This window comes from Pediculus humanus, genomic scaffold (genome assembly GCF_000006295.1).
Source record: "Pediculus humanus corporis 1103172108269 genomic scaffold, whole genome shotgun sequence".
NCBI classification, from domain to species: domain Eukaryota; kingdom Metazoa; phylum Arthropoda; class Insecta; order Psocodea; family Pediculidae; genus Pediculus; species Pediculus humanus.
Genome location: NW_002987838.1, coordinates 513,169 through 531,236, shown reverse-complemented (window position 1 = coordinate 531,236; position 18,068 = coordinate 513,169). Strand labels below are relative to the sequence as shown.

At 31.6% G+C, this 18,068-nt stretch overlaps 2 protein-coding genes across 2 annotated transcripts; both read right to left on the bottom strand.

Annotated features, from left to right (window-relative positions):
- Positions 1-740: 740 nt before the first annotated feature.
- Phum_PHUM503210 (uncharacterized protein) lies at positions 741-8,996 on the bottom strand (the record flags this gene model as incomplete). Its single annotated transcript, XM_002430838.1, has 12 exons — positions 741-816; positions 1,294-3,843; positions 4,018-4,082; positions 4,165-4,394; positions 4,867-5,036; positions 5,137-6,219; positions 6,464-6,562; positions 6,670-6,920; positions 7,913-8,042; positions 8,116-8,265; positions 8,414-8,588; positions 8,942-8,996. The coding sequence occupies 12 exons, from the start codon at positions 8,994-8,996 to the stop codon at positions 741-743; spliced, it is 5,034 nt and encodes a 1,677-aa protein (XP_002430883.1).
- Positions 8,997-12,100: 3,104 nt separating this feature from the next.
- On the bottom strand, positions 12,101-12,377 carry Phum_PHUM503200 (uncharacterized protein; the record flags this gene model as incomplete). The annotated part of the gene is made up of 2 exons (XM_002430837.1): positions 12,101-12,177; positions 12,293-12,377. The coding sequence occupies 2 exons, from the start codon at positions 12,375-12,377 to the stop codon at positions 12,101-12,103; spliced, it is 162 nt and encodes a 53-aa protein (XP_002430882.1).
- Between the last annotated feature and the right edge of the window lie 5,691 nt (positions 12,378-18,068).

The window sequence follows — 18,068 nt, the reverse complement described above, 5'->3', positions numbered from 1 at the left end:
ACAAACAAACAAACAAACATGCAAATAATAATAATAATAATAAATTTTAAAGAATTTCTACAGTGAAAATTAAAAAAATTTTTCTTTTCTTTTTTCTTTTTTCTGTCGTTCGGTTTGCTTATTGTCATGAATGAATGAATGAATGATTGGTTGATTTATTTCCGTTTCCGGTTGGGATAACTATTTCCCTGTAGAAAATTGATGATGATGATGATGAATCTTTTATTTAAACGTTTCCGATGTGTTTTATCAACGACTTTATCAAGTCCCCCCGTTCGTACCTGATTAAATAAGCAAACCGAACGAACGGAAAAACGTTCGAAAGAAAAGAAAAACTTTAAACAAATTCTATTTATACAGCAAAAAGAGAGAGAGAGAGAGAGAGAGAGATAGAAAAAAAAAGCTGCTAACAATCAAAAAAAAAAAGGTTAAGCGATATGATTGATAAGAAATAAAAATCGATAATATATATATATATAAATAATAATAATAATTCGCGTGTCGTGTCATTAGATAAATCGTATAATAAAAGCCCATATAAATAATGCGAACGTGCAAAAAAAATTAATTACCCCCTTACTCTATACCTAATTTTACGATGATATTAATGATGATGATGACGATAATGATAATGATAATGATGATAATCGTGCGTGCGTGTGTGTGCGTGTCGAATGACACGAAAGAAAAAAGAATAAATAATAATAATAATAATAATAATAATAAAAAGAAAAATTGCCCTACCTTGTAGAAAGGTGAGGACCGGGGCCTACGTTATCGCTATCAACAGGGGATGCTCCTGTCGTGGGTTTTAATCTATATATTGAAAAAAAAAAAAAGAAAAATATAAGAATGAGTAAATGATAACATATATATTTCATAGAGAATTCAAAATGGCCGACTACTACTTCCGGTTCGAAAAAATTCAAATTTTTCACCCCAAACCTCATCCCGCCCTATCAAGAAAAAAAAAATTTCCCTATCGATTTATTCGAAAATTATAAATGGCGGATATCATTATTATTATTATTATCATTTACAAAAACAAACGTAAGAGAGAGAGAGAGAGAGAGAGAGAGAGAGTGTGTTTGAGAGAGAGAGAAAGTAAGGAAAATTGTATTTGTTTTAGTTCTCCGCCATTTTCTTTCTCATCATCATACAAGGCTGTGATTAACGAACTCTTACTTTTCCCCTCCCCCCCTGGCGGCGGGCGCGTTTCGCATTTAATAATAATAATAATAATAATGAAAGGAAATAAGAATAGTTATAAAAGAAGAGGAAGGACAAATTTACCTTAATTTAATATCGGAAGGTTTAAATTTTCCTCTGTAAGCCTTCGTTGTTGTTGTTGTTGCTCGATTTTCAAATAATTGCGTCACGTTTTTAACCGTCTGATTTGGTCTTTTTAGTTTTGGAATCAATGGTTTGTTATCATCGTCGTTATCATTATTATCACTATCATTACTATTACTATTATTACTAGAATAATCATTATTATTATTGTTTTTATTTTCCGGTGGTGGTAAATCGTTTTCCGTATCCGTTTGTTGTGATTTTTTATTTTTTTCGGTGGTTAAATTCGACGGTGGTGATATTTTATTATTATTATTATTATTATCGACGTCAGAAAAATCTTTTTCGTTTTCGACGGTAAACCGGAAACGAGTTTTATTTTTCGTTAAAGTCGGCGGATATGGTAAATCGCTAACAATTATCGGTCTGTACGTGGGTTGTATTTCATTTTCTTTTGAAAATTTTTTCTCTTCGAGTTCTTCTAAAACCACGATCGGTAATTTTGCCGAAGAAGGTTTTCTCGTTCTTTTTTTTTGCAAAGGTTGTAGCCTTTGATTTTTAGAATCGTTTCTATTTATTTTAACGAGTCTTCTTGGTTGCTGTGGTTGTCTTCTGTTGTCTTCCGGTGATGACTCATCAGAGTTTTGATATCCGTTTCCGTATTTTTTATTAATCGTTTCCGTCGAAGATGGCGACGTTTCCTCGACGTCGGATGATTTCACCCGGTGTTGTTGTTGTTGATTTTGCTTTCTTCTTTTCTTTTGATTATGTTCAAAATCTTCTTCTTTGGCGGCTTTGTTTTCTCCTTCTTCTTCTTCTACTTCCGGTAAAACCTGTATCGGTTTTATGTTTAACGACGCTATCGTTTCCTTCTCTTCCGTTTGAGATTTTATTTCAGGAACTATAATTTTTGGAGTTATGACACTCGGTATTTCCGATTTTCTACTTCTATTATCTTCTGCCACGTTATCTCTTAGTCTGATTTCCGGTCGCGAGTCGGTTTTGTAAATGAATTTTCCCGTTTCATCGTTTTCGTTTTTCTTGTAATTTTGTACGAAAGGTACGACCGACTCTGTCGATTCTTCTTCCGGAAGTGGCAATCTTCCTCTTCCGCGATTGTTTTCCGGTTTCGTTTTGTATTTGATTCTTTCTTCGCTCTCGTCTTTGTTTCTTTCTCCTCCGTTTCGTCCGAAATCTTTTTTCCTATCTATGTTAACGTATAAAAATTTATATGGACTGCTGCTGACGGATTCCGTCGGTGGCGGTACTTCTTCCGTGCTGCTGATGATCGGACGATTTTGTAAGTAGTTTTCTTCGGTTCTTGCAGGCACGGGACCTTGGGAAATTTGTTTTCTTTCTATCGGTTCCGGTACTACACGTTGAGTTATTATTTGCGGTTGTTGCGGTGATGTTTGCGGTTCCAACAGAATTTCTTTTTCTTGTTTTTTCTGAATGTAAGCGTCGAAAGGTGTGGGCTGTGGTGTGGTTGGCAACCTTGCGGGTTTTTCTTGATTTTTTGCAATAACCCATTTTCCAACTGGTTTGTACGGTTGATTGTTTGTACCGAACGGTCCGATGATCGTTTGCTTTTCAATAGAAGAAGAAATATTATCTTCTTCTTTTTGATTTCCGTTTGTGGTCAATTCCGAATTGAATCGTGACCTTTGATTAGTTCCTCCTCGACCGAAACCCGATTGTTGTTGCCTTTCGAAATTTCCTTGATTGTTCGATTGACGATTTCCTGGAATTCTTCGACCGTTAGGTCGGGATTGTTCATCAGTTTCGAGGGGAACGTTTAAATAAAATCCTCCACGTCCCGATTCGATATTTTTAGGTTTTTTAGGTTCGATTTCTACGAAATAAGCCAAATAATCATTTTGTGACAATTTCGGCGGGGGTACGTGAGTCGATGATGGCGGCGGAAGTGATGCGACAACTTTTGGCGTCACCGCGTTTGTTTTTTCCCCTCCATTATTATTTTCTATTATTACCGGTTGTCGTATTGAAAAATTTTCCGTTATTATAATCGGATCGTGACGTATTCTACCGATTTCCGATCTCACGATCGTTTCCGGTATCGATTTTTCCCTTTGAGAATTCAACAACTGAGGAGGAGGAGTCGAAGTGGTGGTTTCAACCGTCGTAGATGTTAAACTTTTCGGACTCGTGACGGCGGCGATAAACGACGATAGTAAAGAATCGAAACTGTTGAATGTTTTAGCTAAAGCTCCGCCATTTTTAGGCGGATCGAAATGACTTCTACCGCCGTCTCTACCTCTTGCCGACTCGGTATAAACGGGTTTTTCGGTTGTTTTCGATTGTTGTGAGTACGATGTGTCGTAATATTTTTGAGTCGTTTCCGGAAATGGTAATGGCGGGAGTAAAACCGTCGAAGGACCGAAATTTAATAGGGAATAATAGGAATCGGAACGGCGGGTTATGGGAGATGATTCTACATAGTTTGACGTCACGTTCTCTGGAACACGATTGACGGAAGTTGATGATTCAACCGTCAAACCATCGTCCTTTGATGAATTCGTCCTTTCATTCCTAAACATTTATAAAATTTTCTCGTTAATAATAAAAAAAAAAAAAGTGTCATTATTTGTTAATTATGTCTACTGCTACGACAACTCGATCGAACCTAAATAAAAAAAAAAAAAATCGATTGATTTTTACCCCCCGCCCCCCTAGCCCACTGATAATAATGATAATTTTTTATACCTGGAAGATAATTTTGGTGTCGGTTGTGTGAGATGCTGTTGCTGATACTGCCGTTGATCGTCAACCTGAAAAAAAGAAAAAATTTTTTTCTTTTGCAATTCCTCATAAGAATTTTAAATCGGGAAAATAAAAAAAAAGATGGCGGACCTGTTGAACGTTATATTGATCGTTAAAATCTTGTATGACAGGCGGTGGCGAGTACAAATCTTGGTTGTAGTTTCTCTGTTGTTGAACAACCGGTTGTTCTTGAACTTGTAATTGTACCTGTTGTAATTCCACAGCTTGTTTATGATTTATTTGTCCCCTGTATTGATGAGCTATGTTGTTCGATGATGGCGTCGAACTTGGCGTTTGATACTGTTGCTGTTGGTTGTAATCTGTCACGTGACACGAAAAACAAACAAACGTTAATTTTTCATTTCCTGTCGTTCGTTAAATAATTAATATTTTCCATATACGGTCATCTTACATAAGTTAAACAAATAAAACATTCTCCTTTCAAAAATTGTAATTAAAAAAAAAAATGGCGGATCAAAATGGCGGCGAAAGAATTTGAAATTTCATTAATTATGAAAAATGTTACAGTTTTTTTTTTTTGTAATTAAAACGAAAGTTTAACCGTCATTGAAATCGGCAATGACACACTTTGTCATAAATTATCATTAAATCCACGACTTTTGTCCAGTCTATTGATTTTTCTGGTTCCACGATAAAAATTAAATTTAAATAGATTTTATCGATTTTTTAAAATGATTTTATAACAAAAAAATTAAAATTATTTTTAACGATTTTTTTTAACGTGGCAGAAGATTACGGTTACAAATCGGTTAACGAAATAATTTTTCTCACCATTTTGTCGATAGATATCTACGTTATCGAAAACCGTGTAATATGGATCGAATTGATTTGTTTGAAATCTTTGTGACGTGTTGTAACGTTCGACGGGTCTCGGAGTCGGAGTCGGCGGTGGCGGTGGCGGTAAAGCTGACGTCAATTGATGCGTTTGTATTTGTTCGACTCTGAAAAAAAAAATTACGAATGATGATGATGATGATGATGATGAAATATATATTCGAAAAATACTACAAAAAAAAGGAATTTCATGCTCTTGTTTTTTACCTCCTCCCATCTTCATCCACGTGATTGTTTGTCGTTGTTTTGTCGGGTATTTGAAAAGTAAAACCGCCGTATGTGAAATTCTCATTCGTTTGTGTCGTTTGTCTTTCGACAATGTTGTTTGTTATATTTTTGTAAAACGTTTGCATCGTTGTCAAATCGGGATAATAATAATACTGATCAGTATCAGGAAAATTTACTGTTGTTTCCTCGTTTCCGTTTGTTTGTAATAATACGTTAGAAAAAAATTCATCGTTTGTTGTCGTTTGTTGTTCTTTTTCCTTTCTTTCCACGTCGGGTAAATTTGTTGTCAATTTTAAATTTTCTTTTAACGATAATGATTCGGTTATCGGTTGTATTATTTTCACCGTACCGAAATTATATTCATCATATCCATCATATTTATCGCGGTTGTCGTTTGTCGATTGTTTTGGTTCGTCGTCGTCGTTATTTATTGGTTTGTTTGTCGTTACACGCTCGACTTGTTGATTGACTGAGGTTAAACGTTCCAAACTGATGGCTACATTCTGCGGTCGAAACGTTTCAAAATCATCATTATCCTTAACCCCCCTAAAAAAATCTCTCGTTTGTTCGTTTTGTCTATCTCCACGACTTTTCCAAAATTCCAAATCTTTCGAATTTCCATCGTTTGAAATTATTTTTATTAATCTCAAATTTGGTAAATAAATTTTTTCACCGATAGATGGTGTTGATGAAAAAGTCGGAGCTAATGTTATCATTTCCGGTTTTACCAACGGTTCGATATTTTTATTAATTTGTTTAAAAAATTGTTTGTCGTTGCTGTTGTGGTTGTTGTTGTTGTTGTCGTTTTCATCGTTAAGGGAAGGCCTACGAAAAACTGGTCTGAATTTTGTTTGTATCGTCGATTCCGTTAATTTTTTTAATTCCTCATCACTGTCGTTGTTATCGTGATTTCTATTAAAATTTTTTACGAACGGCCTTGGAAAAGATGCGTCGTAGGGCCTTATGAAAAAATCATTTCCGGTTTTTTGAACATTTCCGTTCGGTCGAGATAAAAAAATGATGGGATACTGTCCGTAATTTGTTTGGTAAAAGGTCGGTCGTCTGCAGTTCGTACGTGCAAAAACAAAACAAAAAAAATTTCAATAATCGATAAATAATCGATATCGATTATCGATCGATTAATTGTAATTTAACATAGAGTAAGAAAAAGTTTTTTTTTTTTTTTTTTTTTAATAAAATAATAATAATTAATTACGTGTAAAGAAGAAATTAAAAAATCATTAAAAAATTTTTATGGTTGTAGTTGTTCTTGTTTGTTTGTTTGTTTGTTTATCGTTTATTTTACCTTGGGAAAATTTGTCGTTTTTCACGTCTTTTCCGAGTTTTGTCGTTGTCCGTTTTGATTATGTTAAATTCCGCCATGTTTGTTGAATATGTCAGGTTTCTAATTTAAAACGATTAAAAATTTTTTTTTATTACCTTTTTCTTCATTATTATCATTATCATCGAGTTTAATAAAGAAAAAATGGCGGAGGATGAGAATATTCGTACCTGTATTGTTCCTGGGGACGCGGTGGACTCGGCCTTTGACTTCCAAATGAAACGACAGAAATTTTATCTTGACCGTTTGAATTTGTTTGTATAACATTTTGTGCGTTGACGTTGTTTTTAAATTGCCTTAATCCGTCCCTGTCTCTTTGAACTTGTCCGATGCTGGATGATTGTCCTCTGTAAACTCTTTGCTGTCTATCCGATTCTATTTCTTCTGCCGGTCCGAGATCTTCCGTGTAGAATGTCTGTTGCTGTAACGCGAGTAAACGTTTATTATTATTATTATCAACATTTTAATCGTGAAACGGCGACGACATTTTGATTATTGTCGCGACATTAAACGTCGCACCTTTTTAATCAAAAAAAAATCGATAAAAAAATGGTGTCGACAGTTTTTTTTTATGTCGATCGTCACGATAATAATATTATTATTACGTAAAAATCGTTCGGGAATAAAAAAAAAAAATTTTTAATTAAATTTAAAAAAAAAAAAAACGACGTTGAGGGAAAGTAAAAAAAAAAGGCGGATGAACAATCATCATCTTTTGTTACGTAAAAATGTCAAAGATCATATCAGGTCGAGAGCTACCAATGTGTAAACATTTACGAGTTGAAAATTAAAATTTTTTTTTTTATGATTTTTTTTTCACTTTCCTTTGTCTCCTTCCTCCTCCCCCCTCCCTCCCTCTTCCCAAAAAAAACCCTTTGCGAATTTCAAATTTCCCGCTCTTTTTCCTCCCTTCCTTTCAATCGATCCATCGATCGATCGATCGAAACGCAAAAATACAAAAAAATTATTAATTAAAATTATAATTTCCTTATTACGTCACTGTTCGAAAAAGAAAAAATAATATTAATAATAATGATGATGATGATAATACCATTCATCGGTTGTAACCTTTCGTAAGAGTAACAAACAACAACCAAGTTTTTTTTTTTTTATTTTGCGTTCGTGATTGTTTACGAAATGCCATTTTGAATTTTTTACTTTTATAAAAAAAAAAAAAACGATAAAAAGGCGTCACGTCCACTTCCGGTTACCGAACAAACGCAAATTAACCGAAACGATTTAATTCCAGACGTGAAAAGTGAAATGATTAATTAACCGTAGCAAAAAATTTAAAAAACGGTAAAAAATTTTAATTAAACGGTTGTTGTTGTTGTTGTTGTTATCGTCACGTGACACGTCATAACGCCTTTTTTATTTACCCCGTCGAGTCTAGAGAAAAAAAATTTTTCACACCTGTATTATTTCCGGTTGTCTTTGCCTGTTGTAATCTTGACGTTGTGATACTACCCCTCTACCCGTGGGTACTTGAATGGGTGATGAATTTTGTTGTTCTGCTGGAATGTTCGACGATACCAATTGCGGACTGTAATAAAAATTTCATTTTTTTCTTTAGTTGTGTCGATGTCGTAAATTCCCTAATTACGGTCCTGTTTTACCTTTGTTGTTGTTGTTGTTGAGGATTTCTACTTCGTGAATCCGTCACGCGTACGGCGGCGGCGGAACTTATCGAACCGCCATCGGCAGCTGAAGTTCCAGTTTCTCCACACCCGACATTTCTAGGCCAATCACAGGTCTGGAGTTCATGACTGTAAAATTATTAATTAATCAATTAATTATTATTATTATTATTACGTAAATCTCGTTGAAAATGTAACGAGTTTATTTCGATTTTTTTTTAAATTCTCCAGTTCGTTTCGTAATAATAATAATAATAATAAATCTCGTCGTACGTACCTGTACATGAGACCACCGGTGCAAGATTCGAGCAAGGCACCACCGAAAACGCAAACATAATATTGCGTGCAATCAGTTGGATGCGGGTAGTACCCGAATTCTTCTGGACAATCGAAATCGGCTACTTGAGTGACTCCAGCTCCTAAACCTCTCCTGGTGTGAGAAATGGAGGAACCTGAAACCAAAAAAAAAATTTAATTATTAAATTATCGTTAAAGTATTTCTTTTTTCTAATGACACGTCGTTAAATTTTATTATTTTATTTCCTAGTGTGAGTCAATTTTTCCAATTCGAAGAATTTAAATTGAAATCCATTATTATCATTATTATTATTATTATTATTATTATTATTTGAAATGAAACGAGGCCAAATTTTTTTTTTCTGGGCGGTGGTGGGGAAAGGGTTGCAAATTTTTTTTAAAATTTTCCACTTCGGGGCATTATTAAATTTACGGTGGGAAAATTTTTTTTGTTTTATGTACGACAACAAAAGTTTCAAGTAGACAACATAACAAAAAAAAAAAAAACCTGTCGAACGGCTATTTGGGTCACTCGACAAAAATTCAACAAAAAAAAGTAGCATTGACCTCGTTAATGTAATTTAAAATTTTCACATTCTCATAAAACATAATATATATATATTTTTCATAATTTATTAATATTAATAATAATGATTACGATGATGATAATAATAATGAAATGAGTAAGAGAGAGAGAGAGAGAGAGAGAGAGAGAAAAAATTGAAATTCGCGTGTACGGAAAACGTAATTTTAATTTTTAATTTTTTTTGTTGCTTAATTAATTTTTAATTTGTTTTTTTATTTGTTTGTTTTCTTAATACGCTCCTGTCTAATAAATTAATTTGTTTATTGATTAATAACTCTTTAATAAATAAATAAATAAAATTATTAATTATTAAAACAAATAAATAATAATTAACGTGTAATTTATCAACAGTTAATTTTTTCTTCTTTTTCAATGTTTAGCTTATTAATTCTTTAAAACAGGGGGGAAAAAAATTACACTTGTTTGTTTGTTTGTTTGTTCGGTTGTTCGTTTGTTTGTCGTCGTTAAATAATCAATTTTTACTTTTTATTTTTTCACGTACATAACCGCGCCTAAAAATTTTTTTTTTTTTGTAAACCTTGAAATATTTTTCATTCCAGATCGTTCGTCAAATTCCTGGAACGTTTTTTATTTTACTACTCCAAATAACCCCCCCTCCCGCACCTCCCTTAAAAAAGAAAATTTTCCCATTTTTCTATATCCTTCCCCCCCCCCTTTTTTTCTTTTTTCCAACTTTTGACTGTTACATATTGTCTCGGCGACTTTGTCCGTGACATGATTTTTTTCTTCTAATCAAAACACAAACTTATTATTATCATCATCAATAAGTTAATAAATAAAATTTAAATAAAAAAAAAAAAAAAAACATTAATCAAAATTTTTCCTTCCAGGTACGACGTATATAATCAATCAAATTTATTATTATTATTATTATTTGTTTCTTTTACCCCGATTTCAAAATCATCGTCCATCGTATTACACGTGTGATAAATTCGAACACGTATTAAAAATTAATTAATTACACGTGTAGACAACAAGTACGACGTTAAATACCTACTGCCTCCCCCCCTCTACTGCATTAATTAATAATGATGATGATGATGATGATAAATATGTTGGTTCGGTGAGGAACGGCGAGTGATGCAGACAAAAAAAAAAAAAAACCCAAAAAATTTTTTTTTGCGGAAACTCCAGGAGATTCGAATCATTTCCGGAAAAATTTTTTAAAAATTTCCCGCCAAATCGAATGATTAAAATTTTTTAAAACTCCTCCCCCCCCTCTCCTCTCCTCCCTCCACGAATATTATTGTTATTAATAATAACGTCCGTTAGAGAAAAACACAAAATGAAAAAAATGTGATTGATTATTAATTCCACGGAAAATTTTTAACCGTCGTCATTATGACGTCATTATAAATTCGAATGATTGACCGTTAAAAAATTCATGTGATCGGCGATGGTGGCGAGGAGCTGAAATTTCCGCGCGAATTCATCGGTAGACAAATTGGCGGTAATTTCAGGTGTATGGATTAGCATCGATTACCTGACGTACCCCCGTACCTGACATTTACGTATCTGATTGATTATCATCATCATCATCGTAGCCTTTTAACGGTTTTATCGAATCGTACGAGAGTCATGCGATTAACGGATTTTAAAATTTAAATGTCCGCCATAATTGTTTGAGTTTCTCGAAATGCATTTTCGCAAAATGGATTTTTTTTTTTAAATTTTTTTTTTTACGCATTAAATGCAATTAACGACTAACGCAACAAACCTCGACGCGTAAGGCAAACGAGTAATTTCTTCAAGGTTAAACAACTACAACTATAACAATAATAATAATAATAATAATAATAATAAAAACGATCGTGGAAGTAATAATGATAATAATATAAAAGGCGTTTAAAAAACGAATCGAAAAAAAAAAAAAAAACTCATTCGTATCGGACCTTGATTAAGATTAAAATAATATTATTATTATTATATTATTATTATATTATTATTATTATTATATTATTATTATTATTATTATCATTATTATTATTACATTTGCTGGAGAAAAAAAAAAAAATTAGTTAGTTACACGAAGTTTTATTTGTTTTACGAATCGACCCCGAAAAAAATTACTTTTCTTTACATTTTCCACAGTTTTTTTTTTTTTTAAAGTAATCGAATAATAATAATGATAATAATAATGATAATGATAATAATAATAATAATAATAATAATAATAATAATAATAATAATACTTTTGAATTTATAAAATCGTAAAGGAGAAATTTCGTTAATTTGACGAAATTAATTTTTTTTTTGTAACCTTTTACATAATAATAAAAACAATGTCGAAGAAGCCGCCGCCATTTTTTCCTCCTATGACGTCACGTGACGTAATTTTCCAAGAAATCCTTTTCCCCCATCCCCTCGTTCGTTTTTTTTTTTGAATTTTTAATCAACGATCGCTTGATCGTTTACGCATCGTAAAAAAACATAATTTGTCACGCGCAACGTAATTATATCATAATCATCATACATTTTCATCGTCGAGAAAATTTTTTCTGTAATTTGTCGTCTGTTGTTACGTCATGGATTCGATTATCGTCGTCGTCGTCATGATGCGAATGAAAGAGAAAAAAAAAAAAGGTTTTCTTTATTTTTTTTCCTCCGTTTTTTGTTTATTATTTGTTCGATTATACAACAGTCATTATTATTATTATTACTCAACGTAATAATAATAATAATACAAATTAACTCTCACTTTTTAAAATTTAAACAATGATTATTATTATTTATTTGGTGACGTTTGCCAAAATCAAAAAGGAACTTATCATTCGATTATTTAAATTTAAAATAAATATGGCGGATAACGGTTAACGTCCATCATCATCATCATCACCACGTTTTTACATTCTCATTATTTTTTTTTTTTTTTATCGATAATAATTTAAATTCGTTATACTTTTCTTTTTTCTACAACAACAACAACAATCTAAATCCACGGCCTTAGTAAAAAAAAAAATTTTTTTTTGCAAAATCATTTCACGTTTTCCATAGAGAACGTATGTCGTATTCACGGTCACTTTCATAGAGTAAAAAAAAAATAGGAAATATTTTTTTCTATTATATTAACGATTGGTATTGATTTGATATTTCAAAAAAATTTCCAGTTTTTTTACCAAATACCTGTTCTCCGTGTGCTAATTATTTATTATTATTATTATTATTATTATTATTATACCTGTAAAAGGCAAACCGAGCTTAACAAGCTCATATAAATTATGTTTTTTGTGAAAAAAACGAGTTCATTTTTACTTTGACACACTTGTACGTCTACATACAAGAGAGGAAAAGCTATAAAATAGTCGATCAAGTTCGAGGATTGCCACGTTCCTGCCATGTTAAAAAAAAAAAAATCGTCCATTTTGTTATTTACCAAGTTACCTTCGTTCTTTTTTTTTTTTACAACAAAATTTTATTATGAGGTTTTCACTTAAAAATTATTCGTGACACTCCATGACCGTACACCTCCCCCCTTCCCGCACGCGCGAGCATGACTATTACCACGTCATTAAATTGAATAAATATATATATTTACTTAATGGAAACGTGTACGCGGGTCAAGAACGTATGTAGGCTGATTTTTTTTTTTTTTTCAAAACACGAAAATTTATTTAAATATAATTTTTTTCCCAAAATCCTTAAATAATCAACAAACATATCAAAAAACAATCAATCAATCAATCAATCAATCGCGATGAATTATTACGTATACGCGTAATTATAAACAAATTACTACCACGTCGCGTAATAATTTTTAAATTAATTTTATTATTATTATTATTATTATTATTATTATTAACGGAAGTTTTTGTTTTGTTTTTATCTTTCGTCGTGGTTTTAACAACAAACGCAAACACAGAAACAAACGTTTGTTTGTTTCGTTTTTTTTATTAAAATTTCGGTTTCGAACGATTCGTTTAAAAAATAAAAAAAGTGTAAAATGTCGCCATGTTGCAAAATTTTTCCTTTTTTTTTTTCGACTCCTTTTTAAAATTTTGACCCCGGTCGAAGATGAAAATGTCAAGGTGATTATGATTATCATAATTACAAAAAAAAAAAAAAAAAAAAAACTCGTAGTGATAATGATAATCCATTTAATACGTCACGACCGACCGACCGAACGAAAAGAAAGTTTGGGTACAAAGAAAGAAAACCTTGATTGATTGTTTCAAAAGGTTTCGAAAACCACCACCCGCACCGCCACCGTCACCCCCAACCAACGCCACCGCCACCTCGAACGCGTGAATTCTGAACAAAAAAGTTTTCACCCCGGATTCCGTTTGTTGTTTGTTCGTCATTGACGGACATTAATAAGATCAAAGATCCAACCTTCAAAAATTATTTTTTTTTGTCCAGACGGGGGGCAACGTGACGACCTTCGAATTGTTGTAATTGATGTAACTTGTCAATTATTTACATTTTCATTCGCACTCCCTTCCCCCTCCCACCTCTTCCCTCCTCACGTTTTTCATCCGTTTCGTATATTCGAGAAGGAAAGAAAGAGAAAGAGAGAGAGAAAAGGAAAATTAACGCAAATGATTTGGCAAGAATGATTGATTGAAACTTGTAGGAAAAAAAAAAATTTGACGTGGTAATAGAATTGTAATATGTTAAAAGCCACGCGAACGAATCATTTTTTCTTCTTCTTCTTCTTACTATTGACACGTGCACGATAAAAACAATTTATAATAAATTTTTTGCGTGTCCATCGTTTGTCGTGTACGTTCAGAAATCCAAACGGAAATAAACAAACAACGAAAAAAGAAAAGAACCGAAAATTCTATTGAGATTAATTTCATTCCTTTTCCTCTCCCCCTCTCTCTCCCTCTCTCTCTCCCCCCTCTCTCTTTTCTTTTGAAAATGATCGAATTGAAAATTTTAAGAATTCATTAATGAAAAGAAAAAGAAGAAGAAGAAGGCAAACAAGCGCCCACGACTCTCTTACCACGTTAAATTATTTGCACGCGAATAATGAAAAATTTATTCTAATGCCACGACAAAAATTATTCCCTTAAACGTTAATAAAATATTACGCTAATAAAATAAAATAAAATAAAATAAAAATTTTCTTTTAGTTCGTTACGCGAACCGTAAATTAATAATAATAATAATAATAATTATGATGATGATGATGATGATAATGATAATAATAATAATATTAATGAGTAAAAAGAAAAGAAAAGCAATTATAGCGCTATAAATTATTAAAAAATATTTACAAAAAGATTTTTTTTATTCATACGTCACGAATCTTTATTATTATTATTATTATTATCATCATTCGCACGCGTGTTTAAATGATGACAAACAGCAGAAAAAATTGAACAAACGTTAATGCGATAAACAAAATTCGGGGTGTTTACGACAACCGCCATAAACAAACAAACAAACAAATAAGGAAAAAAACTTAAAAATTTTTTATTATCTTCAGGTCCCCCTCGCGTAATTTTTTTTTTTTTTAACGTTTACCGACGCCATTTTGTTTTTTTCCTCCTTTTTCGTATATATCAGCTATTAAATTTTTTTTTTAATAAAAATAAATAATTAACGATAATAATAATGATAATGATAAATAATTGCAAGGTTTTATTAATAAAGTTGGGCGTTGAGAAAACGTTAAAAAAAAAAAAGTTGTGACATTTTTATTTTTTTTGATAATGATAATAATAATGATAGTGATAATAATGATAATAATGATAATTATAAAAATAAAATTAAAAAAAAACGCCGCGAGAAATATATATATATATATAAGTTTTTTTGTTGTAGTAGTTAAAACAAATAAAATAAATTAAACTTTTCAAGGTACGCGAAAATATAAAAACTTTTCCAGTTTTCCATTTTTCCAGTCGACGGTTGAAAATTTCGGGGCGTTTAATTAATTACGTCGTCGTAATTATTTCAAGGCCAATTTTTTTTTTTTTCGAATTTCTATTATTATTATTATTATCGCCATTAATTTTTTGGTCGTTCAACTACAATGTCGTCAATATATAGATAAAAAAATTTTGCTGCCACGTCTACGCAATAGTAATAAAAAATAAATTCGTTACGGATTTGTATCGCACGTCAAAAAAAAAAATTGTTTGTTTGTTCGTTTGTTTGTTTGTTTGTTTTTTCGCTATTTTTTAATTAAAATTTAACGCGCGTGCGTGTTTTTGCGAACGTTTGCACGCGCGCGTTTCGCCTCGAAAAAAATTCCAAAATTAATTTTTTTTTTTTTTTGCGGTTTGTCGAGTTTTGTAATTAAGTTTGTTTATTAATTAAAACCGGATGTGGAAGTCCTTATAAAGGAAGTTGCTACCAAATAATTACAAGCCCATGTTTTTCGCATATATATAATTTTTACGATATTAAATAACGAAATGATAATAATAATAATAAATCAGGGCAATGAGATTATAGTCGTGAGATAGTGGTTGTTATTGTAGTAGTAGAGGTAGTAGTGGTGGTGGTATTAGTAGGCGAAATTTTATATAAAAATCGACTTGCTTCTGTTTACGGCGCGTGTGTTACAATTAAGGCGTGGTTCTATAATGGTTGTCAAAAATCAAGACCAACCCAATGAATTTCCCATTTAATAAATTATTATCATTATTATTATTTTTTCTTTCTACAATGTTTTCTTAACCTTTAAATAAATTATGTAAAAAAAATAAAAATAAATTCGACGATTTGTGATCTCGAGGCTTTCTCTCTCTCTCTCTCTCTGTGTGTCTCTTTGTTTCTCTCTCTCTCTCTCTCCCTCTCTCTCTCTCTCCCTCTCTCTCTCTCTCTCTCTCTCCCCCCCTCTCTTTCTCTAAGTCTCTCTTTTTTGCATACTTGTGTGTGTGTGTCTCTATCTTGCTCTATCATTTTTTCTGTCTCTCTATCTTTCTCTCTTTCTCCGTGCTTCTTTCTTTCTCTCTCTCTCTCTCTCTTTTTTTTTACATGCGTGTGTGTGTGTTTTGTGGGTCCCTTTTTCTCTAAGTTTCTATCTCTATTCTCTCTCTCTCTCTCTCTCTTTAATATTTTCCTTTTTCAATAAAACAACTTTCCGAAAAATTTCAACGGTTTATGCATGATTCATAATTTCGTAACGTGAACAAAAACAAACAAAAGTTTAATTGTTTAAAATTATAAATAAAAAAAAATAAAAAAAAACGAAACAAATCCCTGACATTACAATTATTATTATTATTATTAGGGTTGTTGTTGTTTAAAAATTAAAATTTTTGTAATCGATAAATCAATGAAAATAAAAACAATTCAAAGGAAAAAAAAAAAAAAACAAAAACAATTATTATTACCGATAATAATAAACGAAAACAATCGACACAAAAAAAAAACAATTGTTTGTTTAACGTTTGTGTGTGTTTCCATCACCGCTTATTCTTTTTCCTCATCTTCCTTTTTATCTCCCCCCCTCTTTCTCTTTCTCAACTCTCTATTCGTATAGTCGTGTCGTCATTTTATAAAAATCAAATATAAGTAAAGAAAATTTTTTTTTTTAAAAACGATTATCAGAAAAAAAAAAAAAAAACGGTTGACGAGAGAAAGTAAAAAAAAAAAAAAAAAACGTGACGTAAGAAAAATCGCAAATAATCGCAAACTCAAAATAAAAAAATTTTAATCAAAAATTATTTGAGAAAATTTAATCAATGAAAAAAAAACCGTCAAAGGAAAACCCTCAAAGGAAAACCGTTAAAGGAAAAACCAAAAAAAAAGAGAATTTTACATCGCGAAAATAAACGCGCGTCACTTTGATCGATTAAACGTCATTTAATAAATGTGACAAAATTACGATTTCGATATTATCGATGTCGATCGAGTTCGATAATCGTTCGATCTTTCGATCTATCTCCCTTCCTACCATTTCCTCATTTTCACCGTCCGTGAAAAACATATCGCGATTTTTTCCAACGAGCAAACCAACAAAAAACCCCCGCGAAAATCGTCAAAGCGCATTTGCTATAAACTATTTATAGCAAATCAAACCGCCGCTATAAAAAAAGGCGTTGTAAACTACTCTATAAAAATTATAGCATTGCTATAATTTCAAAAACGACGGGGAAAAAAACAAAAAATTATTTGGCAACTTTCCCCCTCCCCCGCCCCTTCTCCCTCCCTCCCCCGCAAAACAATACCGCGCTATAATCAATCAATCATTCACTTTTCCTTCATCGACTCTAACTATATCATTATTAATTTCCTTATCGTGGAGCGACACGTTCGTTTTATTATTATTATTATTATTATTATTATTATAGTTACCGTAGCATAATTAGTAATAGTAATTTTTTTTTGTAACGATTTCACACACGCGCAGACAAAAAAAAAAAAAAAAGTTTCAAAATAATTCGACCGATATGAATTATTTATAGTCTTTATAGTCGTTCGATTATACAATGGTCAGCCTTGATTGCTATAAAAAAAAAAAAATGAAACGAGAAGGTAACAACAATCGTTAATGATAATTGCATTGCTCCAATACTAAAAAAAATTCTATATAAAGAAAGATTAACGTTCAAGGATTTAAAAAAAAAAAAAAACCTTTCACCGGTTCTTTCTATAGCGCTATAAATTACTCTATAAAATATTTAAACCGACATAAAGCGCGCGTTTCACTTTTTTTTTTTTTTGCCAACCAGACGACGGAATAACGTGTTAATAATAATAATAATTGTTAATATTTCGTTTTGTCACCATGAGGAGTGATTTTGTACTAGAGGTCAATAGGTCACGAATAAACAGTGGTAACACGGAACGTGGAAATAACGGAAACGGTAAAAATAGAGTCTGCGAAGGGTCGCGACGTTTGCCGCGGGTTTGCCGCACGTTTGCCGTTTAAATAAATAAACAAAAATGGCGTCGTCATTTAACTAATCAGATAATTTTACGGTTTTCTATAAAAAAAAGAAATTTTTTTTTTTAATAAAACAACCGGAACGATCGTTTTTCCCCAAAAAAAAAAAAAAAAAAAAAAAAAAAAACTTGTTAAAACAATCGAAAAACAAACGAACAAACGAATCGAAAAAAAAAAAAAAGA